Raw genomic sequence first — 26,030 nt, forward strand, 5'->3', positions numbered from 1 at the left:
GACCGGCATACCCATTTCCAAGAGATACAACATCATAACTATTAACTGTGTGTCCTTGGTCATGTTGTCGCCTGTGGTCTGCAAGGCGCAGTCCATACCCATTTTCAAGAGATGGAGCATAATAACTATTGTTGTGTGTGTATCTTTGGTCACATTGTCAACCGCGTTCTGCAAGGCACAGTTCATACCCACTTTCAAGAGATGCAGCATCATAACTATTAACCGTGTGTCCTTGGTCATGTTGTCGCCTGTGGTCTGCAAGGCACAGTCCATACCCACTTTCAAGAGATGCAGCAACATAACTATTAACTGTGTGTCCTTGGTCATGTTGTCGCCTGTGGTCTGCAAGGCACAGTCCATACCCATTTTCAAGAGATACAGCATCATAACTATTAACCATGTGTCTTTGGTCGTGTTGTCGCCTGCGGTCCGCAAGGCACAGTCCATACCCATCTTCAAGAGATGCAGCATCATATTAATTAACCGTGTGTCGTTGGCCATGTTGTGACCAGCGGTCCGTGACACTCAGTCCAGTAGTGCCTTCATGGTTTTGCACGGGATCCTCCTTCCAAACATTGCATTGGCCGGGCGGTGTGTAGGTCTATACGGATACTTCTCTCCAGTGGTGGCGAGATGATATCCACAGAAGTATGGCAGAAAGTGGCTTAGCATTAGTCATAAGAAGAGGGGTGGAGGAAGCTTACCCCCACACTGTAAAAGATGCATGAAAGTAAAGAAACTATAGATATAAGATTAGTGATTGATTGATTGATTGATGGTAGGTAAAGATTTTAAACGCAAAATAAATTCTACAAGGAAATTGAGTGATTCGCCCGAGTAAATCTAACTGGAAGGAGTCAGGAAAATAATTTTGCATGTGAGATTTGCAAATACTTTTGACAGTAACGTTTGAAATGATGTGCTTATCTGTTGTTTGTCTCGTTTTAGGGTCGACCGGGGCCACTTGGACCGCAGGGACCCATCGGCCCTCCAGGATTCAGTGGGCCTGAAGGTGTGGCTGGACACAAGGGTGAACGGGGGACACCGGGGTCCCCTGGATCAGCAGGACCCAAAGGAGACAAGGTGTGTGCCATGATATGCTCTACTGCTGATGGGATCACTATACTAATGCCTCACAGCCTTTTGGTGCTGTCACACCAATCCTAACATATTTTTTATTTTCATTTATTAAACGGAAAAAATCATTTCATTTTTATATATTCAACGGAGAGACTAACTTACAAGCGACAGGTCTGACGGGCACATTTTATTTGATAATAAAGAGGCACTTAGTTTGCTTGCAGTGTCCTCTTCTGAATTACTTTGTGGTATTACGGACAGCTTTCTCGTGCTGTTATGGCTTAAAATAATGACTTGCTGCTAAAGCATTTGTCATAAGCCTTTATGCTTCGTTGTGCAGGAAAACCCTACTCTGCAAGGTTGGCTAGACAGCAATCCTGCATGGACTTACTATGCAGCCGCATGCAATGAGTTTAGATGGTGGCAATGGATCCCCCTGGATTGATCACTCTGCAAGGCTGGCTTGAGAGCGATCCTGCATGGTGTTACTGTACAGCCGCATGAAATGACTTAAGATGGTGGCAATGGAGTCTCCCTGGATTGATCACTCTACAAGGCTGGCTAGAAAGCGATCCTAAATGGCGTTACTGTGCAGCCGCATGCAATGACTTAAGATGGTGGCAATGGAGTCTCCCTGGATTGATCACTCTGCAAGGCTGGTTAGAGAGGAATCCTGAATGGCGTTACTATGCAGGCGCATGCAGTGACTTAAGATGGTGACAATGGAGTCTTCCTGGATGGATCACTCTGCAAGGCTGGCTAGAGAGCGATCCTGCAAGCCGTTACTGTGCAGCTGCATGAAATGACTTAAGATGGTGGCAATGGAGTCTCCCTGGATTGATCAGTCTGCTAGGCTGGTTAGAGAGGGATCCTGCATGGCGTTACTATGCAGGCGCATACAGTGACTTAAGATGGTGGCAATGGAGTCTCCCTGGATTGATCAGTCTGCTAGGCTGGCTAGAGAGGAATCCTGAATGGCGTTACTATGCAGCCGCATGCAATGACTTAAGATGGTGGCAATGGAGTCTCCCTGGATTGATCACTCTGCAAGGCTGGTTAAAGAGGGATCCTGAATGGTGTTACTAGGCAGCCGCATGAAATGACTTAAGATGGTGGAGGGGATGGAGTTTCCAGGATCCATAAGTAAACTGTCACATTAAGAATGATGCACTAGTTGTTTTAGCACAAAGAATTGACTACATTGAAGGGCACAGACTAACACTGAGAGGTAACTGGCCAATCTTTCTACAGCAGCCAAAAAGAAGTGAAGAGCGAGTGCGTAGACGAGCAGCAGGCATCTGTTCACATTGGATGCCAGTGAGGGAGAAGCATAACAACACCCCAGTGCAGTCACACTTCCTATATAAGATGCTGGTTCAAACGAGACCCGGGTCCGGGAAAGGAACCGTGAAGCTTAGGACGGAGAAGCCTGCATGCACAAATGTCAGACGGCCTCAAGACATAAGGATCATCTTTAGCCGAACTTGGTTCTGCGCGGTGAGACCTGCACGGCCCATACTTACAATATGAAACGACACATAAGCAGCCAAAGTGCTGTTATCCAGACAGCCATGTCTGGCTGAAGTTGTCCCTCTTGGTGCGTTGGGTGATGGCAACAGTACAGCTGATCAAGCCTGAGCCCTGGAGCTGCTCTAGCTGATGTGAGCTGGATCCTACTCAATAACAAGACCAGCTGTGTTTACCAATGAATACGAAGCCATCACTTCCTGCAGCTCTAAGCATTCCTTTGGGTGTTCTGTCTTGTAATTTCTGTCTTCAGAATTAATTTCATTGCCTCGTCCGAAGACCATTTTTAACTACAGAAATAACAAATTGATACCACAACGCTGACTGCCTCTTGTTTCTTCTCTTTTTAGGGACCCATGGGAGTTCCCGGATTTCAAGGCATTAATGGGATTCCGGTACGTGTGTTGCTGTGGGTGTAAATATTTGAAAATATGTGTAAAATAACTGAAATATATACTATATGTGTACTGTACATGGTTTATGTAGCTGACACATGTCTCTGTGTAAACTAGCGTTGCTTTGCCTTGCATTCCAGAAGTAAAGGGGATGGGGAACGTTTATAGTTTGTCCTCATGTTTACATAGGAAAAGTAACACAGTGTCTTTTAAAGTCGAGGGTGCGGGGGGTTGGTGTGGGGGCTTTACATGGATCCCTTATAGATGTGGAACCGAGAGTCTTAAAAGCCAAGCTTCTCCCCAGGCCTAAAAATGATGTGCTGAAGGCGAGTGTCTCTTGGTTGAAGGCTGCTGAGGCCCAAGGGACCGCAGAGGTAGGTTCCTTGGATAGAGTTGAGGATTGCATTAGGACAGGACTGTTGACACTGCTGACCCTGCATATATGCCTAGATGCCCACTTTTGTCTGGATCTGTACTTTGAGTCTACGAACGAGTGTATCGAAGCCGAGTGCTGCCATTTGATGGTAAATCTCTTGTTTGTACTTTATGTGGACCAATTTACTCAGGTTCAGGAGGTTGCATAAATGCTTTACTGTATTATTGGCTCCTTTAATTAGGTTTTGGAGAATTAATCCAGGTAGCATGCCATTACCTCATCTACTTGGGGGTCAGCATCTCAGCTCCTGCCCCTTACTTTATTTTCTGGTAACCTAGGATAGAGTTTGTTAATCCTTCCCTCCCTCTTCATTTTAAACAAGTGGATGGACCCACGTAACCTCTTCCTGAAGTCCTCTTTTTTGTGTCAACCCTAACCATAAATGGGACACCTAAAGCCAAGTCTAACCCATGCACTAAACTGAACCCTAGCCCCACATCTGTTTTTGAGTCTGCTCATTTCTGTTGCTTTCCATAGCGCCTTCTGACTCCATTGTTTTTGGAGTCCCAGGTTTTTTGACTTGCGATTTTTCGGCCAGACTTTGGACCTGTTAAAAGACACGTCGCCGTTTTAATGCTATTGAAACTTATTCACAGACTAACTTGACCCCTATGTTTGTAAATGTTGCGCCTCATCATTCAACAGAAATAAAACGAATGCTTTATTGTCCATGATGACTGCTGCAGCTTGACATCACTGGAGAAGTGTTTTCCTGTTGTACCTTTGCGCGCTCCTTCTTCCCCATTGGCAGATCTCCTCACTCATAGTACATCTTACGCTCCTCCTAAGATTACCAGAAGATGCCATGTAACCTTGTACACTGCTCCGGCCCTTGGCTTTATTTAAAGACTGACGGTGTTCTGTGTGCTTTAGTCTTGCTTCATCTCAGCTCAACAAACTGGCCCAAAGTTCTAAAGCACCATGGTTTGTGGAAGTAACTACTAAATGTAAATATGCTATCCCTGATGACATTCAACATGCTGGAAGAGAGGCAGCCTTCAAACGAAAGACTACAGATACATCCATATGATTGCGGCATGTGGACCTGACGGAGATAGCCAGATGGCCTTCGAGTGCCATTCCAGATACTCAGTGGTCCTCAGAAGGGCTGCCAGTCCTGACCTTTAATGTTAGATGTTTGCAGGGCTCTCAGCTGTATTTAGTCTACCAAGAGCACGATGGGTTTGCGTTAGAAGGATTTAAACTGGTGAAATAAATATTTACACTGATAGTGTAGACAGACTGGTTCTGACTCTTACATGCATCAGACTACCTCTTGAGCTTATAGTGCTGCGGTAAGGCCTGGCACATGCATGTTTGTGTGCCCTTTGTCTTCGCGTGACATGCAAGAGTTGTGCAGCTGTTGAGCACTGTGAGAGTGGCCATAGTGTTGGAACTGGTGTTGGCGGCCATGAGTCTGCCGCCTGTTCGCTTTCATGAAACACTTGGCACTGATCACTGAAGCGGCCTTGTTAGTCGTCCGCCACAGGTACATCTTAGGAGGGATCAAACAGCTTCCTTCATAAAATGAAATGAGAACAGATTCCTTGAATAAAACGAGGACAGAGTGAACACGATGGAACATTGCAGTTTGTTATGTATAAAAAGCGTGCATTTTGTTGCTTTCAATAAAACAGAGCCAAGCAGCTTGAAAAGCGTTTGATCCAGCAACAAAGGAAAACTGCTCATTAAGAGAATTTTCCATCGTTGCCAGTGCAAGACTGATAAACCCACAGCAGACGGAGAGGACTTTTTGATTGTTTCCCTTTACGCCTTTCCTGTTTTGTCATTCCTATACTTTCCCCCTGTCGTTCTGCCTTTAGAAGGTTTGGATTTACCTATTTATAGATTAAGGGCCAGATGTACGACCAAGTAATTTTCGCATCGCAAATTGCAACTTTTTAGGGAGTCGCAATTTGCGATCCGCAAATTACTATGTACAACAGTGATTTTCTCACTGTTAGCGATTTCCAATTGGATTGCAAATAGAGAGGTTCAAGAATATTAATGAACCTCTCGCAATTTGCGACGCCATTGGGAATGACCAGCCTCACAGGGATGGTGGCCTGCTGGGGTCAGCAGACCACCATGTCTATTGACTGCTTTTCAATAAAGCAGTGTTTTTTTTTAAAATGCATCCCATTTTCCTTACAGGAAAACGGGATGCATTTAAAAAAAAAATAATAATTTAAAGTTTTGGTTTCTTTTTTTAAGGGCATGTAGTGGTCCCTGGGATCACTGCCTGCCTTAAAAAATATTCTTAAAGTCAGTCACAAAGGGTCCCCAGGGGATCCCTTCCAAATTGCTACTCCATTACCACTCTCTTTAAGAGGGTGGTGATTTGCGACCGCAATTGCGGTCTTAAAACATTCGTACATGGCTAGGGACTTACTATTTGGAAGGGAACATTCCTTCCAAATAGCGAGTTGCTTAACAGTATTTTGCGAGTCACAATTTATTTGCGACTCGTAAAATAGTGTTTGTACATGGGCCAGTTGTAAATTGCGTGCGCAAATGAGTCACAAACCCGTTTGCGCATGCGATATGCCGTTGTACATCTGGCCCCAGGTGCTCAAAGGCATAGTGGATGCAATGAACCACGTACGGAAAGTTTCAATAAGATGTGTGGCAATAGTACAGCATATCCCCCCCAGAGGCATGGAACCACAGGAACTGATCCAGGTCCTGCCACTAAATAGTACTGCAGTGCATAGTAAATAAAATACCATTATCTCAGCTACATTGTGCTGCCATATAAAGAAACAGTATGGCATGTATTTACGTTCATGATAGCATGAAGAGTAAAATACAGGTTGCAGTTTAATGTTAAGGTACAGATAAGGGATATAACTAGTGTTAAGGTAAGCGAAAGGTTTAATGTCAGTGTAAAAGATAGGTTTCTGATTATAGTAAGGGTAAAGATCAACAGTGAGGGATAGGTATGTGTTAGAGTAATAGGAAAGGAAAGGTTTGGGCTTGTGCAAGGGTAAACAGTATTTTAAGGTTCAAAGTAAGAGAAAGTTGTAAAGTAAGGGCATAGGGTAAGAACAATCATTGGTTATTGTAATTAAATGAAGCGTTGAGGTGTAGAGTTAGGGTATGGGTAAAGGAAGGCTTTGGGATTGGTGCTAAAATATTGGTTCATGTTCAGAGTAAGAGATACGTTTAGGGTAAGATAAGGGTAATGGTTTAAAGAAAAGCTTTGGGGTTGCTCTTAGGTCTGTAGTAAGGGCTATGTTAAGGGTCAGGATAATAGACACGCTTAAGGTAAGGGTAAAAAATAACAATAAGTATAGGGTGTGAATATTTAATATAAACGAAAGGTGAAGGTTTGGAGTTGGGGTGGGGTAAAAGAAAGGTTTGGGATTGTGTTAAGATAAAAGATTGGTTCGTGGTCTGGGTAAGAGATAGGTTTAAGTTGAGAGTAAGTGGAAGGTGTAACAGTAAGGAACTGGTATGGGGTTAGAGGAGAGATTTGGGGTTAGTTATTATGGTAAGGGTGTTAAGGTAACATTTAGACTGCGGTTAAATTTAGAAAACCTAGACGAGGTACAGTTGATAACAAAGTAATAGTGTGAAACAATAATATGTTTGGAGTAATGTAGATACTATTGTAATAATGGCAGGTGGGTGCAAAGAGATGAGGTACTAGTCGGCAAGGTAACAGCAAAACAGGTGGTGGCATAGATCCACATCATATCCCCATTTGTGCCATCCTGGTGCAGGGCAGTGAACTGCAGGGCACCGACAGAGTTAGAAGCTTGGCCTTGGGGTCCTCAGCACCTCTCTTAATTTGAGGGTGCAGGGTTCTTATCACTGCATCATTCTTGTAGCTGAGCCACGTCTTGTCTACATCCATTTTCTGAGGTTTTCAGTTTACTTTGTACCACTTTAAAAGATAGAAGGGGACCAGGGGAACGGCTTGGAAGCCCTTGGCGACCACATTCCTTTCAGGGCACAAGGCTGCTGTCATTATACTCGCCCTCTCTGCTCTGTAAGCCACAATTATCTTCCAGTCTCTCTCACTCTAAGCACCACTGGACCTTAAACTTTCTACAGAGAGTCGCTGCTTGTTTGGTCCAGTTGTCTCACAGGAACGCAGTAGATGTACCAGGTGTCCTAAGAAACATTGTGCTATTATGAGAGGTTTGTAGGAAAAGGTTGAAGCTACAGACCCCAAATTGCCAAGTTGGCTCCATGTTGTGTGTGACCACCATAGCCAGGCTTGGCTTTTTGTGCCAACAGCGCTCTGTTTGCTGCAACTTATCAGTGTCTACACTGTGAGGGTACAAGCAGCCCAGGTGTTGTAAATAGCATAAAGCCATCTGTAGGCAACGCAGACCACCCTGCTCCCAGCCACTCATTATCTACGGAGTCAGCCATCAAACGTTACCTAATTAGTAAAAACTCGCCTGCTTCGCCTTGGCAACACTTGGTGCCAGCATTCCAAGGGCACTCGATGTGGACCATCACATTTAACCCACAAGGACTCCAGAATGGGAAGCCCCTTCTACTGCAGCGGCATTGCTGCTTTCTTAACCTTTTTTTGGACAAGTTCTGATGGTCATAAAATACTTCTCTTGTGTCTCTGGAAGTCCTCATTTTAAAAACCTATTTTCTTAAATGCGGCACAGTACATTTGTCACGAAATCTCAGGCAAATGACAAAGGCATCTATGTCACTGTCATCCTGTCTTAAAATGTAGTAGAAAAGGACTACGGTCTCAGCAATGGATGGCCAAAGTGTGCTAGAGAGTTGTAGGCAGAGGTCAGTTTAGTAGGTTATTTGAAAACCAACATTCAGCACTGAAAGTACAGACTAAATGTCCTCCAAATGCGAAGTGTTTTCCTCTCAATATGTATTTATTCTTTTTACCAACAGGGGCATTCAGGCCAGCCTGGTGTGAGAGGTCTCCCTGGCCTTGATGGCTGTAATGGCACCATCGGCGAAGACGGACTGCCTGGCTCAGGAGGATACCCTGGGACACCTGGTTCCTATGTATGTTGATTTGTTTTTTCATTTGTTTATACATACTCCAGTGCTGGATAAGGTACAAGTGGTTGGCTTAACTGTACAGAGAAATAGAAGCGATAAGGCATACCAATGTATTATAGTGACATTTGCGGGGACATTTCAGATGGTCATTAGCAAGTCTGTGACTTGCCTTAAAAGATATGTGCCTGCTGACACTGGTATTTCTTTTATTTTGCTCAGCTCAGGAATGGCATGCATCTGCTGGTACTTTTATGTGTCACCTATCTTTAAAAGGTATGCTTTTGCTGACACAGTTATTTGTTGCACAGCTCTAAAAGGTATGCATCTGATGGTATGTGTTGCACAGTGCAGAAAGGCAATAAGGCGTAGCAGTTTATAGTATTTTCTGATGGATACATCTGCTTGTGGATTCCTCACATTATGAATACCCTCTGCACCAGCATGCCGCAGATTTTTTTCGTAGCTGTCTACGCCGACGAGGATATCACAGTGCCACGATTCCGCTCGCTACTCCGCATGATATCACTGGAGCCATGAGAGAGCCTCGTCAGCGTGATGTCGTCAGTTCCCTTTTTTCTGCGCCGTCAATGCGTAACGGTTTTCTGGCCCTCTCCATCTTTGTCGAGTTACTTTGTTGTTCTTTTATCTTAACAGTTGCTGTTAGGATGTCGTCTTTGAGGAAGTCCGGGTTCAAGCCCTGTAGGGAGTGTGGGGGTCACATGTCCATCACTGACCCCCATGAAGATTGTTTATGGTGTTTGTCGTCTGATCGCGGCGTGGAGGACTGTTCCAGTTGCAGGAAGATAAATCCAAAGGCTCTTAAAGAATGGGAGGCCATACTGTTTATGGCTAAGGCGAAGAAGGAAGGAAGAGGCCGTAAAAGAGATAAGTTGAAGTCGAAGTCATCGGCTTTGCATTCGTCGAATTTGAGGAAACACAAGAAGAAGAGAAGACATGGATCTTGGCGCCGTTCGTCGAAGGGTAAGGCTTCGAGCTCGCCTTTGCCGGCTCCTAGACATCGTCAGAAAGAACTTGTGTCTCCTTCTCCTTTGCCTTCTCCTCGAGTAACTCCGGTGAGATCTCCTTCAAAAGGAACGTCGTCGCAGTCTCCAGCGCCGAGGGGGTTTGCCGGATTCGGAGGGCTTACCAGCCCAACATGATCCTACTCCTGCTTTTCCTGTTCACAAGGTTGATCCTGTGGCTCTGATGGAACCAGCTGTTCCGACGCCGGATGCTCCTCGATTGGATGCTGGATTGAATCCATTCCACAATTTCCTACTCCAGGTTCAGATCCAGCGCATTTTTTAAATGCAATGTATGGAGTATTTGCTAAGGCAGCTTTCCCCCCTGGGGTCTGCTGGTCTTCAACTTGGGTATACCTCAGCACTATGCCCAGGCACCCTTTGTGCCTTTCATGCCGACGGCGCCGTCATGCAGGTTCCGGCTCGGAGGGTTTCTACGCCGTTTATGCCGTCTGGTGGGCCTTCCTCTCAGCCTCTTACGACGCATATTCCAACTACGGATCCTCCTTCAACGTCAGCTCTGGCGCTGCGGATGCCGTAACCAAGATTTCTCTCAAGGAGAAAGGCACAGAGACTGCTGGAGGAAGAGCAGTAGCAGAGTCAGGAGGTTGAAGAGGGTGAAATTGATGAATCATTGGATGATTTTGAGGGTATTCAGGAGGCAAGTGGACTGGACACTTCCCCTGAGTGGGAACTTTCTTCCACATGGGCTTCTCCACCTCAAGAGGTAGCTCCATACCATACTGTTAGAAGGAAGGCTGCAGAGCTTTTGGAATTGCAATTACCAACTGCTGAATATAGGTCAAATTTGCTCACTGAAGTTTTACATACGCCTTCTTCGATAGTTGAGCCCTTGTTGCCTTTTAATGAAGCCTTGACGGAGCCTTTCCTTGAAGTGTAGTGTAAACCACTCTCTTATCCTGCTGTATCTAAATCTGTGGCAAGAAGATATAGATCTGCTCCAGGGGATCCACTTTTTCTTTCTTCTCATCCTTCGCCAGAAAGTTTGGTGGTACAGGCGTCCTGCTCTAAACAACCTTCAGGCGCTTTTCCCCAGGCACCTGCTGACAGGGACTCTAAGAAGCTGGAGCAGTCGGCTGAAAAGGTCTTTCCATTTTCTAGCATGGCTCTAAAATCTACCAATGCTACCTGTTTGCTGGGCTTTTATGTACATGCCTTGTTGGACTCGGCTAAGCAATTGGCTCAAAAGTTACCTGATGAGGAGTGGGGACATTTTATGGAGCTTCTGTCAGATGCCCAGGCTGCCGCTAGACTGGTCATTCAATCCGGCCTGGATACGGCTAATTCAATGGCTAGAGTTATGGGTTCCTCCATTGCTACCAGGAGACCAGCTTTGCTTAGATCCTCTGGATTTTCCTGGGATGTTCAGGCTACCCTTCTTGATTTGCCCTTTGATGGTTCAAAACTTTTCGGGGAGAAGGCGGAGTCTGCTCTTCAAAGGTTTAAAGACAGCAGAGCTACGGCAAAATCTTTGGGACTGCAAACCCAGTCCAGGGGGTTTGTATATAAAAAGAATTGTGGATTTGGAAGGTCTTCCTTTCGCAGCTTTCGACAGCCTCAGCAGCAAAATCCACTCTATAAGTCCTATTGAGGAAGAGCCAGGGGTCGCCAATCTCTCCTCTTCTACCACCTCTGCTCCCCTTGGTAACGCAGGAAAGCAACCCTAGATCCCCCATCCTGGATCATGTGGGTCCTGTAGGGGGTCGGCTGTCTCATTTTCTATGGAGTTGGAAATCGTGTCAGACCTGTGGGTTTTAAACCTTTTAGAGAATGGGTACGCCCTTCCCTTTCGGGAATTTCCTCCTCCTTACCCTCCATGCCAAGGTTTTTGTTTGGAGGACCATTACCTTCTTCTACAGAAGGAGGTCCTAATCTTATTGCAGAAAGGTGCGCTAAAGGTGTTCCCGGAGAAGGAGAGTGGTCAGGGATGCTACTCCCAGTATTTCCAGATTCCCAAGAAGGATGTCAGGTTACGTCTGATCCTGGACCTCAGGGCCTTGAATTTTTACCTCAAACAGGAGAAATTCAAGATGCTGACCCTTGCTCAGGGTCTTTTGGCGCTGCAGCAAGAGGACTGGATGGTGTTGATCGATTTACAGGATGCGTATTTTCACATTCCAATCCTCAAGTCGCACAGGAAGTATCTCATTTTTACGGTGGGGTCGCAGCACTACCAGTTTGCGGTCCTGACGTTTGGTCTTAATACTGCACCTCAAGTCTTCATAAAGGTGATGGCAGTGGTGGCAGCTCATTTCAGAAGCTCTGGACGACTGGCTGCTCAAAGCGGAGTCGCCAGAGATGGTGCTTCATCATCTGCATGTTACAACTCAGCTGTTGTTTAACTTAGGCTTTTCAATAAATGTGTCCAAATCTCACCTGGTGCCCTCTCAGCGCAACCTGTACACAGGGGCAGTACTGGATACTACTCTGTGTCAAGCTTTTCCTCCTTTACAAAGAATTCTCGACATTTAGGAGATGATTCCTTTGTTTCACAATGGAGCGGTTGTTCCGGTCCTCCGCTTGCTCGGTCTGTTCGCTTCCTGCATACTGTTGGCTAGTCATGCGCACTGGCACGTGAGGGCGCTTCAGTGGTGCCTTTGCAGGCAGTGGTATCAACTCAATGTAGATCTCAGGGAGTCAGTCAGGCTCTCGAGAGAAACTGCTGCGGAGCTAACTTGGTGGAGTGTGCAGGGCAACTTGACTCAGGGAAAGCCCTTTCAGTCTCCTCCTCCAGTGGCAACAGTGATCACCGATGCCTCCACTCTGGGGTGGGGTGCACATCTAAATGATCTGGAGGTCAAAGGTTTTTGGTCTCCAGAGGAAAGGTTGCTTCACATCAGCCTTCTGGAATTGCGGGCTATACGTTTGGCACTAAAGGCTTTCCCTCCTTCCCTTCGCGATCAGTCGGTTCAGGTCCTGACGAACAACACTACTGCGATGTGGTACATCAACAAGCAGGGAGATGTAGGGACGTATCATCTCTGTTGAGATGCTCTGGTGTAGTGTAGTTCCTATATTTGCAATAGGCTCTGCGTATTGGAATAATATATGCTGTAGTTTAGACGTAGGACTGAGGTCGACTAGGTCTCTACCGAATATATTAAACTTAATAGTGAGTGCCAGCTAGCTGAGAGGTCACTAGAAACTTTCTCAAATTCACAAGAAGGGATTAGTTTCTGATAACCGGATAAACATGACCACTTAGTTTCCCAAGAATAAGAAATCAAATCTCTAGAGGCGCGGAAACAATAGATAGCTATTTTACTCAGTCAATCGTGCATGCTTCGTTTCACCAGAGGTGCTGAGAAATAGAGAGACGGGCGTTTTCAATAAAGGTATTTATTGAATAGTCTTATTTCTCAAGCATTGAAAATGAACTGCTACAATCGTAATACTGGTTATAAAGTACAAGGCATATAATACACACAGTATTATAAAGTAGTACTGTAAAAGCATGATATGGTTTCTAAGCCATAAAGTGCATAAAATATATAAAATACATACAGTAATAAATAATGACTAAAAGTACTCAACTGGTGCTTCTAAAATACGCCTACCCCGGTGTACCTAACCTAAGTCTAGTACGAGGGAAGAAGTAAGTGAGGAGTAGCCTAAGTTTAGTAGTTCTCTGCCAGGAATCTAGTCCAAGAATTCTCTAAGAGGTCTAATCAGCTCCGTACCTTGGTTTTAGAATGAAGGAGGTCTTGTATCTCTCTCTCAGGACTCGATTTCTCAGATACCCGCAAGGGTAAGCCGGAAACACTGGAGCTGGATTTATCGGCAAGAGAAAAGACAGCGTCTCTCTCAGTGCGTCAGTTGGAGGGTCGGCTTGCTTCGGCACTTGCTGATGCAGGGCGTCTGGCAAGTAGATAGTCGATCTGCTCCAAACCACTGTGTGTTTGACTGGGCAAACCTGGGCATATTTATACTTTGAAGGTGCAGAGTTTGACGCATGTTTGGACTTAATAACGTCATCCAAAGGCTAATTTCTTGGAAAACGCCAGGAGTTCTTGGTGAACTTAATATTCAGGCAGGGGAAAGTCCCTAGCTGCTGAAGGCAGGGTTTTCCAAGAAATCGTTCCATTACATTCTCTGAACGTAGTGGAAATAGCCATGCCGTATTTGGGCTCTATGACTCAGGTCAAATATGGTAGTGATTTCTATGCCTATATAAGGATATGATAAAGTATACCCATATAAGGGCATGAATTGGGAAAATGACCCTATGGTCCTAGATTCATTTACAACACTGGGACTCTGGTCCTGGGCACAGAACCATCAGATTTGTGTGTTTGCAAATCATCTAGCCGGTGTGCTAAATGTTCGTGCGTACAGTCTGCATTATTCGACTGATCACAAGTGGCAGCTTCATCCAGAGGTGGTCCATCACATCTTGCAGATGTGGGGGACTCCTCAGTTGGACCTGTTTGACGATCACGAGAACGCGCACTGCCTGTTGTTCTGCAGTCTTCTGTATCCGATGAAGGGAGCGTTGGGGGACACGTTTCAAATAAATTGGCGCTTACAACTCCTTTACGCGTTTCCTCCCATACTCTTGATCCCTCTGGTTCTGAGGAAGATTCGCCAAGACCGGGTAATATTGATCACCCCGGATTGGCCAAGAAGGGTGTGGTACACAGATCTACTTCACCTCTCATTGCACCCGCCGCTCCGTCTCAGGCCAGACCTCCTCTCGCAGTCACAGGGGCAGGTTCTACACCCCTAGCTCCAGAGCCTGCACCTTCATACCTGAGTACCTTCTCTCTCCCACCGGATGTGGTGGATGTTATTTTATTGTCCAGGCGACACTCCACTAAGTCTATTTACTCTTCCAGATGGTCTAGATTTGTTAAGTGGTGTGGAGAGAGCTCCATTGATCCTTTAAAGGCCCACTTGTCAGATATTCTTCAGTTTTCACTGTTTTTGGCCAAGCAGGGTTGTGCTGTGGCCACTGTTAAGGGCTATTTGTCGGCTGTATTGGCGTTTCTGGGTTTGCCAGATCAGCCATCTTTATTTAAATCTCTCATTGTTTTGAGGTTTATTAAGGTCCTTACCAATAGGTTTCTGCCTACTCCTTTTGTTATGCCTCAATGGGATTTGAATCTTGCTTTAACTTTCTTGATGGGTTCTTGTTTGAACCCTTGCATAGTTGTCCTTTGAGGTTTTTGTCTTTTAAAACGGTCTTTCTTGTGGCTATTACCTCAGCAAGGAGGGTGAGTGAGCTTCAGACTCTCAGTTCATAACCCCCGTTTTTGACTATACATGCTGAAAGGGTGGTTCTCAGGACCAGGGCTGCTTTTCTGCCTAAGGCGGTTACTCTCTTCCATCTAGGACAGTCCATTACTCTTCCTGTGTTCTCTCCCCCCCCCACCCTTCCAAGGAGGAGGAGAGACTTCACCGCCTGGATCCTAAAAGAGCGGTGAGGTTCTATTTGGACACAACTAAGGACTTGCTTTTGGACGATCAGCTCTTTGTGGGCTACAGTGGATGGATGAAGGGCAAGGCTGTGCATAAGCGCACTCTATCCAGGTGGATCATCTTGTGCATCAAGATCTGCTACGCCCTGGCTGGTAAGGAACCTCCTGAGGGTATTAGAGCTCATTCTACCAGCGCCAAGTCATCAACTTCTGCTTTGGCCAGAGGTGTGCCTGTAGTGGACATTTGTAAAGCAGCGACTTGGGCCTCCCTCCACACTTTCGCAAAGCATTATTGCTTGGACTCCAAAATGAGGAGGAAGGGTCACTTTACGCGCTCTGTCCTACAGGAGTTTTTGGTATAGAAGGGCGGACACCCTCCTCTGGGAGTGGGACTGCTGTGATAATCTATTCATAAGGTGAGGAATCCAAAGGCAGATGTATCCATCAGAAGAACAAGTTACTTACCTTCAGTAACGCTTTTTCCGGTGGATACACTATCTGCCTTTGGATTCCTCACTGACCCACCCTCCTCCCACATGTCCACCCGTATATACCTTAAAGGTGGTTTTGTTTAACATGTTTGTTGTATATTTGGTGCTTCATTTTGCATTGTGTGATTTATAGGAAATGCTTTTGCTCTTTGGCTTTCCTTTTGATTTTACACTATGTGTAGTTGTTTGGTGTACTGTGTATACTTTGAATCTGTTGTCGGTCCACCCATTCGCCTCAGAGGCACAGAAAAAATGGGTGGAACTGACGTCATCACGCAGACGAGGCTCTCTTATGGCTCCGGTGACGTCATACAGAGTCGCGAGCGGAGCTGTGGCATTGTGATGTCCTCGTCGGCGTAGAGAGCTAGGATAAAATTCTGCGGAATGCTGGCGCAGGGAGTATTCATAAGGTGAGGAATCCACAGGCAGATACTGTATCAACCAGAAAAAGCGTTACCGAAGGTAAGTAACTTGTTCATCATCTGCTGGGACATTTCCCACGGTCATTTGCAAGTATGTGACTTGTCTTAAAAGGTATGCGTGTGCTGACACAGGTATTTGTTGCAAAGATCGGAAAGGTATGCATCTGCTGGTAGAGATGTTTTGCAGAGCTTGAAAATGTATGCGTTTGCTGACACAGGTATTTGTTGCAAAGTTCGGAAAGGTATGCATCTGCCGGTAGAGATGTTGCACAGCTCTGATAGGTATGCATCTGCTGGTACAGATATGTGTTGCACAGCTCTGATAGGCATGCCTCTGCTGGTACAGATATGTGTTGCACAGCTCTGATAGGTATGCGCCTGCTGATACAGATTTGTGTTGCACAGCTCTGATAGGTATGCGCCTGCTGATACAGATTTGTGTTGCACAGCTCTGATAGGTATGCGCCTGCTGATACAGATTTGTGTTGCACAGCTCTGATAGGTATGCCTCTGCTGGTACAGATTTGTGTTGCACAGCTCTGATAGGTATGCCTCTGCTGGTACCGTTATGTGTTGCACAGCTCTGATAGGTATGCGTCTGCTAGAAAATCTGAATACCACATGCTTAAACCCATAGCAAAGGATGAGAGGGAAATACAGTATAAACACGTTTGTGCATAGGATTGATGTTAATTGTCAGCATTTAGTAACTTAGTTGAGAGTGGGGAGGGAACATGATTTACAAGAGGCAAAGCTTTGCGTGGATCACAATACCCTTCCACAGTTCTAATAAATTACATTTTGTTCTCCGCAGATCAGCATGTATGGTTTATGCTGTGTTTATGTCCATGTGTAGAAGTGAAAAACAGAGCTGTTTAAGAATCTCCAGAATGCACTGGGTCACATCTGTTAGATAAAATGTCAGAACACTGGCTTTGCAAGTCTGGGACCAGTAGCTTTCATCTCTGTAGTGATTCTAACATAAACAAGTACATAAATAACATAATAAGTAAATAAAGAACATATACCAGGAAAATATGTTCACTTCAATGGTTGAATAAAGTAGCCATTAATCTATCTATTTATACATCGTGGAAAGAATACAATAAAAACATCACCATTCAAACTACACAGTGCAGATACTGCAACTCGTAATTAACACTTCTCTGATCATAAATAGTATTAATTCTCTACAACATGGTGACAACGAATAGACCTTAATAGTCCAACAATAAAAGGAATTCAACATAAATAGAGCGGCTATAGACCCAGTACAATATAATAGCTAGAAGCACTGCACCTTGTGCAAAATAGCAAATGTTCTGTAAGACCGCAAAGCAAATGCCCCACTGTAAGACCACAGAGCGAATGTCCCGTGGTAAGACCACAGAGCGAATGTCCCGCTGTAAGACAACAGAGCGAATGCACCACTGTAAGACCACAGAGCGAATGTCTTGCGGTAAGACCACAGAGCGAATGTACCGCTGTAAAACCACAGAGCGAATGTCCCGCTGTACGACCACAGAGCGAATGTCCTGTTGTAAGACCACACAGCGAATTTCCAGCTGTAAGACCACACAGCGAATGTCCAGCTGTAAGACCACAGAGCGAATGTCTCGCTGTAAGACCACAGAGCTAATGTCCGTCTTTAAGACCACAGAGCTAATGTCCCGCTGTAAGACCACAGAGGGAATGTCCCGCTGTAAGACCACAGAGCGACTGTCCCGCTGTAAGACCACAGAGCGACTGTCCCGCTGTAAGACCACAGAGCGAATGTCCCGCTGTAAGAACACTGAGCGAATGTCCCGCTGTAAGACCACTGAGCGAATGTCCCGCTGTAAGACAACAGAGCGAACGTCCCGCTGTAAGACCACACAGCGATTTTCCAGCTGTAAGACCACACAGCAAATGTCCAGCTGTAAGACCACACAGCAAATGTCCAGCTGTAAGACCACAGAACGAATGTCCCGCTGTAAGACCACAGAGCTAATGTCCGTCTTTAAGACCACAGAGCTAATGTCCCGCTGTAAGACCACAGAGGGAATGTCCCGCTGTAAGACCACAAAGCGACTGTCCCGCTGTAAGACCACAGAGCGACTGTCCCGCTGTAAGACCACAGAGCGAATGTCCTGCTGTAAGACCACAGAGCGAATGTCCCGCTGTAAGACAACAGAGCGAATGTCCCGCTGTAAGACCACAGAGCGAATGTCCTGCTGTAAGACCACAGAGCGAATGTCCCGCTGTAAGACAACAGAGCGAATATCCAGCTGTAAGACCACAGAGTGAATGTCCAGCTGTAAGACCACAGAGGGAATATCCCGCTGTAAGACTAAGTGACAGACTGCAAGAAACTCTTATTATTTAGGAAGGAAACTGGAGCTTGGCAAAGACTATACAGGTCCTTTAAGTAGCATCACAGTTAATACATCTGGCCTTCTTTGGCAAATGCCTAAAGTTTCAAGAACGTGTTTCAATTATTTACTTATTTGGAAAGCAAATAAAATGTGTACAAGGGCCTCGAATGAAGAACCATTAACACATGTAATTAGTTGCTGGGTGTACACGAACCTACCTATCAATGCTGCAACTCTAACAAACTCTAGATTCACACGGTGTGCTGTACTAGCGGTTGGACTTGCAAAAATATCCTAATATGTCTTTTAAGCATCAACCATAGTAGAAGTGTACTCGATACATGTTGACCGTAACCCCCCAATGTATCTGCAATATTCAGGTTCTATTTCCTAGCCAGGAGTTTGGAAACATTGTCCAACTTAAAATGAAAACTAGTCAAAACAAATTCTGCGGATAAGCACTTTCAAAACTATAATCAAATTCTACTGTCCCTGTGAAGATTGTTCAATGCAGAATGTAAGAGCTAAACCGTTTCTGTGAGTTCCTCATGTTGTACAGACTTTCAATACTTGCAAATTGAAGTCATATAGAATGGTTTGCCACTTTTGGTTTTGATTATGGAGCAGACGCCATATTATTTCGGTCCACTTTGTTATTGTTAGTATCCATGGATACAGTTACACAAGGGGTTTAACTTGTGTGTTTCTAGAGGATTACAATGATGCTCAGTGACCGGTATGTGCTCTTTTCTAGCCCAAAACCTTGATTTCTCAAAAACAACAAAATTGATACCACTGCATAGGAGCAGGAGTCAGGTGATGCTAAGATTATGACCCAGCATCTCAGAACTTAAGCTTGGATACTGAAGATGAAACCTCAGACCACAAATGTTTGTAAATTATCCCAGGCTGAGCAATTTAGTTTAGATTCAAGTGAGGAATCGGATCAAGTGTCACATGTTGTTCCCACCAAGATCAGTTTTTAATGTAATTATTTGATTTCCCACAGAACCATAAATCTGCAAAAAGTCTAGAGCCTAACAAAAACGGAACATACAGACCACTATTAAAAATCTAGAATTGCACTAGTAAATTCAATCATGAGGCTCAAGCAAAGTAAGGAATATGGTAAAGAAATCCAGGAGGATCTAACCTGATCAGAAAGTGGCTTTAATGCCGAAAAATCTTCAAGAGTTCAAGTCTCAATGTCGAACAGAAATATCAAAATATTATGATCGCAAAAAGATTTCAGGGCCAGCCAGCCAGCCTTGGCCATATTTGATGCCACTTCTAGTCTCCTATTATGCCACAATTGTCTCGTCAAAAGAGACCAAGGGAGGAGCCTGACAGCTCGTAGTGTCATCATCGTGTACCTACTCAGTCACCAACCCATGCTGAAACATTGGCCCTGCCTACCCTCGTTCCCCTTCAGACAATGTGAAATCACTACATGAAGCAAATTAGGAAGAGAGACTCCGGGAAGAGTTCCAGGCGGACTCCCCGAAGGAAAAATGTACATCATACCTTGTGCGTTCTTCGCCCTCAGATGTGTCATCCACTTACCACTTACCATCCGCTTAGGTGCAAAAGGCAGTACTTGTGTCTGCTTCCTACCGTGTTAGATCATATATGTGTGTTTTCAAGACCCCATTTTCTGTTAAATCTATCCCTCCACGAGTAGCAATAAACTTCAGAGCTTATCGTCCGGAACCAATATTTAGGAGGTCACATGTTCCACCAGGCTCTTTGATTGTTGCTACTGCAAGGAAGTGGTTGCTAAACCAACTTGCAACTAAAAGTCATCCTGCTGACACGGGAAACTCAGTTGCAATGTGGAAAAAGATGTAAGTAGCTGAATCAATGCAGCAGAGAATTAGTAAATTCTCCACAAATGAGCAACACATTGCCTCCAGCTTGTGAATGGGACCTCAAATGTCTGCGTGGGAAGAAACCTTTGTGCAAGAGGATTTGGTAAATTGGTGCCTGTCAGTGCCCCAGAGCCTTGACAGCACAATTACAGGTCGCCTCTATTCCGCGGTGTATCTTCAATTCATTGTAGCACCTCCTGTTACCTCGCATAGGTATGCGGCACATGCTGCCTTTGGCCTCCAGCGATGACATCAGCAGACAGAAGTGCTACGGTTAGTAGGAATCAGTGGTCTGGTCTGAGAGGGGACTTGGCAGCTTCTGAGAGGTTTACCTCCAGGGATCGTGAGATTTACAGCCCGTAATAGCAGAGCTCTGTTGGGCCTCTTGCTACAAGCGGCATAAAATCTGTTCTTTTTATGGATTATCTTCAGTGTTTAAATTGAATGTTCAATAACTTGCCATTATTTATTGAAGAACAATATTTAGTTTGGTTTAAAAGGAGACATGTCAATGTACGTAATTAACGTTACTCCTTTAGTCTGAATCTGAAACCAAATATTTGTATGTGGTTCAACCTTTCATTTGTGTGCCTCACATTTCTACTGTTCAAGTGTTCTTTTCCTGGCACATCCATTTGCTAGAAAGTCATCATACATATTTGATAGGCACACAGTGCATATGTACATTAAGAAGTAATAGTAACTATTTAGCATCAGAATCAATCAGATTTGACTTGTTTTGATCTTCATTTCACTATTACTGTCGCTTCCAAATTGGAAATAAAAAAACTGATAAGATTTTTCTCTATCTTTCTTGAAATCTACAGCCAGTACCTTCTTTCATGCGTGTAGAAAATAAAAGCATGTGCCTCTATGCACTGGCGTATTTTTCCAAGTTAGTGTTACATATAAGGTTTACATGCATGGATGCACAAGTATGCATATTGTGTAAATCATGTATGCTTTCTAGCTCTTTCTTGCTATTGAAGTTTATAACATACACCTCCAGTGCAACACTAAGGAGTGTTGATGTTCAGCAATGGTAAAGAAAATGCATCTATCTCATCACCCTTTTTACTGGCTCCTTGAGAGATCCTAGATTCTGTTCAATGTGTTGTCAATGTCATGGAGTCTGCTTATTCGAAATGAACAGAGCGTAGAAATGTCCTGGGTGCGGGGTGCTCTACCACCACCAAGGCCTGGCTGCAGGATACGAGATGCTGCAATATGATTGATGTGCACTCATTCTTACGACCGATGAATGAACGCCTGCAGGCTATTTAGATTCCTCAATTCCCTGAGCAGTTACCTGTTCGAGCATGATTTGGATCCGAATCTGCCTCTCGCTAGCAAATCGAAGAATTGTCTTAGTGAGCTTAATGGTTGCAACATCCCATGGTGAGTTTCAATGATGTAGATACTGTGCAGCCCAATATGTTAAAATATATGGGAAACAGCCTTTACAACCAGGTTTTTACCTCATTGTGCCTTTAGCACAGATTTTTAGCACATATATTTTTACCACGTGCATGCCTTTATCACACATGCATTTACCATGCATTTAAGGTAAGTTGAGGGGTGCTGGGGACTCCCTTCACAAATACATTGTTTTTGTTATATAAAAATGCGTGGCAAAAGCCTGTTAACACATGCATGGTAAAAAATGTGCGGTAAAGGCATATGATGTCTTTACCTGATGTACTGTCGTACAACCAAAATATACATGCATTTGATGGAGAGAGAGAAATAAAGTTCTCATATTACTCTACCTGAAGAGAAAGCGAGGAAATGTTTTTGTAAAGTGAATGTGAGGAACATGTTAGTTGCAAAAAAAAGTCTTGTAACGTTTCCGTGCACCTCTCTCAATGTGTTTGTATTTTTTCTCTATATCAGGGTCGTGATGGTCCGAAAGGTCAAAAAGGGGAACCCACATATGTTCAATCTGGTTTCAAAGGAGAGAAGGTAGGAATCTCATGTTGTTTAATATGAACAGAATGCACTGCTTATTGGCCACATTATATGCTACATGTTGAACCAGAGAGATGTGCAGCAATCACAACATAATGTTCGGTTAATCGCAGACTAGACCATGTGCCTGATGAACCATGGATCTTCAGTCTTCTGGCTCTCAGAGGCCTGTGGACCTTCGTTTGTCTAGTTAACTTTCGTAGTCATCATTGAGCCTATTGGTAACGGAGACGGGCCTGCTGTGACCATGCCCTGAGGAGGCGTGAGCGAGGCAGTAACAAGCCGAGCCAAGGCTCCTGTGGGTTTACAGGGTTGATCCATCACAGCTGCTGGAGGATTCTCTGACCTGAGAAGTGGCAGGATCTTCTGTTCTCATAGACCTACATCCTCAGTGTTAACTTGAGTATTTATGGTTTTCTAGGTCTTTTGCCCCATTTCAAGCATTTGTGTACATATTAATGTCATTTCCGCTCCTTTCCACGTCCTGATTCTTTGATTATGCATTTTTAAATATAGTAATGGTGTAAATGGCATTGTCTCATATGATGATGTAAGGTTATTGTTTTTTTTTTTTTAAAAACCTTTATTGAGAAACATGAAGATACAATAGCAATCATACAGCCACATCGGGTCGGCTGGCAACATTTCCAATAATCATATCAGGATGAATAAATACACAGCCCTTCAGCCGACAACCCTAGGGCCCGGTGGCAGTTGGACAATCATGTCGTGTCATACATTACATCGCAGGAGAAATCAGGTTTTTATTTTGTGTTTTTTTAGAAAAAAATAACCAACCAAAAAATAAGAAAATAACTACGGAGGATAAACTGAAGGCAGAGACATCATTGATCCTTCTGGGGAGGGAGTACCACATCCACAACTGTTTCGTGTGTCTATAGGAAGAGCAGACGGGAGGGGGGGTGGGGGGCAGAGAGAGATAGCCAGCGATATATAGACAAATCCAAATCAGAAGGAACATCACGCTAGGGTGAGTGCAGCACTTCCGGTGGAGGCTCAAATGGGGGGGTACAAATCTCCCCACAATATTGGTTCCACTGATTCCATAACCTCCCCCATTTCTTGGGCCTGCCCCGAGCGATGTAAACTGTTTTCTCGCGAAACATGCACCAGTCCATGTTCCTAGACCAGGCCGACAGGCTGGGCGCCCTAGACGATCCCCACAGTTGCGCAATGTCGCGCTTAGCGATCATGTTACCCAAGGAGGCCCACTGCGTCTGTGCAACATTATAATCATTAGGCTCCCACACATTCAATAGACACCTTCGGGCCTCAGGCAAAAGCGAAACACCCGTCACCTCAGTCAGCTTTTTGTATATAAGAGAGATTGTACTGTCCGGAACGTGTCCATCGAGTACTCTGTCCTTCAGAGGAGAGGATTCTGGAACAGGCGTGCCAGCCGGAAAAACAGAGGAAAGGGCGTGTCGGACCTGTAGGTACCAAAGGTATTCTCGATGACTAAGTTTGAATTCTAGTTGCAACTCTTCAAAAGACTTTATCTTGTCTTTCCGCCAAAGGTCCCCCACCCTACTAATTCCAATTAGGTCCCATTTATCAAATCCCTTGGTAGTCCACAAATTGCCCAGCCTCTCAGCAGCGTAAAGTGGAGTAGCTCGAGTGAGAGTATCCGACCAGCCCATAGCGACATTAGCATTGTGCCAGACCTGCACCGCGACTCTGGTAGGCCCGGTCAAAGTCACATCGGATCGTTTGGAGTAAAGCGCCCTGTTATAGTCTCCGCCCGGCAGCAGCCATTTATCCATAGCAAAAGCCGGGTTAGGAGCTGGACCATACATCGCATGATTAACCGAGCTCAGTTGTGAGGCCCAGTAATATCGTCGTATATCCGGCAACGCAATACCGCCATCATACCAAGGCAGCGTAAGCTTAGCCAAGGCAATCCGGGGACGTCCGGCCCACAGCAGCTTCCCTTGTAGGCACTCGATCTCATGGAAGTAGCTGGAAGGCACTAGGTCCAATGTATTCTCAAGAGCATACAAAAATCTGGGAAGGGACATCATTTTGAATAAGGCTGCTCTGCCCACCAGGGACAGCGGCAGCCTGCTCCAGGCTTTCACGTCTGCTTTTAAGCGAGTGAGCGGGGGAGTAGGTTGCGTTGATATCGGACAGCCGAATCACGCGAAGCATAGATACCTAACTATTTAAACCCGGTGGAAGAAATTTGTATTGGGCAGTTGCGCGTTACGAGTGGAGTATCGTCTGTAAGCGAATACACACAAGATTTGCCCCAATTGATGACCAGTCCAGAGTTCTTCCCAGAGGAATTATGGACGTCAAACAATACCCCCAGTGACTTCCGTGGGGAGGTAAGGTAAAGAATAATATCGTCCGCATAAAGTGAGATGCGATCTTCAAAACCGGGGGTCCACCTGATACCCTTGAGGGACGGCTCCCATCGCAACCAAGCGGCCAAGGGCTCTAGAGCCATGGCAAAAAGCAACGGGGAGAGAGGGCATCCTTGCAGCGTACCCCTCCCCAGAACAAAGGGAGCTGACACTCGACCGTTAACTACAACCTGGGCCAGGGGCTCCTCATAAAGTAAGCGGACCCACCCGATGAACACCGGTCCGAAGCCAAACTTCGCCAAAGCCGCCCATAAATATGGCCATTCCAGTGTGTCAAATGCCATAGTGGCATCTAAGGAAACCAAAATGGCCGGTTCACGTAGCATTTCCGCCCTCGCCAGCACGCCATGAAGACGCCGTAAATTCAGCGCGGTATTACGGGCTGGAATAAAGCCAGATTGATCTGGATGCACCAAATCTCCAATCACTTTAATCAAACGGTTAGCCAATATTTTCGCCAAAACTTTAGTTCCACATTCAGAAGTGAAATAGGCCTATAGGAGGTACAGAATTCACGGGGTTTCCCCTCTTTAGGAATCACCACGATGGATGCTAAGCGCTGGTCACGGGGAAGCGAACCCCTCTCCCTGGATTCCAAGAACATCGAGCGAAGATATGACGCCATTTTGTTCGGACACAACTTGTACAGCTCGATGGGAATGCCGTTTGGGCCCGTGGCTTTTCCAGAGCGAATGGAACGAATAGCGAGCGCTACTTCATCAGTGGAGAAGTCCACCTCCATTAGGTCTCTATCAGAGTCGGACAGGCAAGGCAAAGCGATATCCCTGAGCAAAAGATGGGAGTCTTCCTCCGGCCGATCTGAGACCGAAGCGTACACCTTACGAAAGTGGCAATCTCCTCCACAATCAAGGTTATTGTTAATTAGCTCTCTATAATACTATTTTGGTACACCAGACTGAGGTCAATAAGTAATTCTCTACATCATTAAAGTATCTTGTTTTTCAGACCTTTGCAAACAATTTTAGTGTTGCTTCCATCAGTACATATATGGTGACTGTTTCAATTTCCTTTCCTTTCCTTCCCTTCTTTTTAGCCTTTCCCCTCTTGCTTAAAAGCATGAAAGATTTACAAGGTGCTCACACGCCATCACCTCTACACCCCTCCATACCCTGTCGTTTATGTGGACACCATGCAATTATCAGCTTAAAAATCCCAGACTCCGGGGGCGTTCATCCTACATATTTTCTGTTTATTAATGTTGGCAGCTTGCCTTCGGTGAGACTCTCATGAGGTTGAACTTGGGGGCAGACAGATTAGCCTCCACCCACTAGTATAGAAAAGGACAATCGACTCGTCACTCCCAGCTGTCACAATGTCTCCTCTGGACCTTGCAGCACCTATGGATGCCTTCACCTGCTTCATGCCTCTGGGCACTGATTCCTTGATCTTAATTGTATTTCCCTTGTTGGCATAAGCGTGGGATGCAGGGGGCCTACACAAGCCTCCCACGATAATGTTACCTATAGAAGTATGGATCTAATTCATACTTTTCATGTCAACTGTCTTCTGAGAAGCTCACGTCTGGAGGTCCAGGACAATCAAAACCACTTGGCACAAATTGAATACGCGTGTTTTTTTTTTAGCTCTGGTGTCCCTGTTCTGCGGACACTCAAACTGCGATCCTAT

General features: G+C 45.1%; 1 protein-coding gene across 2 annotated transcripts in view; it reads left to right on the forward strand.

Annotated features, from left to right (window-relative positions):
* Nucleotides 1–26,030, forward strand: part of COL4A6 (collagen type IV alpha 6 chain) — a 759,488-nt gene that overhangs the window by 372,260 nt on the left and 361,198 nt on the right. For both annotated transcript variants that reach the window (XM_086918466.1, XM_086918467.1), the window contains exons 5-8: nucleotides 949–1,083; nucleotides 2,958–3,002; nucleotides 8,320–8,436; nucleotides 21,922–21,990. In XM_086918466.1, the coding sequence (XP_086774592.1) occupies nucleotides 949–1,083; nucleotides 2,958–3,002; nucleotides 8,320–8,436; nucleotides 21,922–21,990 (366 nt within the window). The remainder of the gene's footprint in view (nucleotides 1–948; nucleotides 1,084–2,957; nucleotides 3,003–8,319; nucleotides 8,437–21,921; nucleotides 21,991–26,030) is intronic.

Source organism: Lissotriton vulgaris, chromosome 4_1 (assembly GCF_964263255.1).
Source record: "Lissotriton vulgaris chromosome 4_1, aLisVul1.2, whole genome shotgun sequence".
In the NCBI taxonomy this organism is placed as follows: Eukaryota; Metazoa; Chordata; class Amphibia; order Caudata; family Salamandridae; genus Lissotriton; species Lissotriton vulgaris.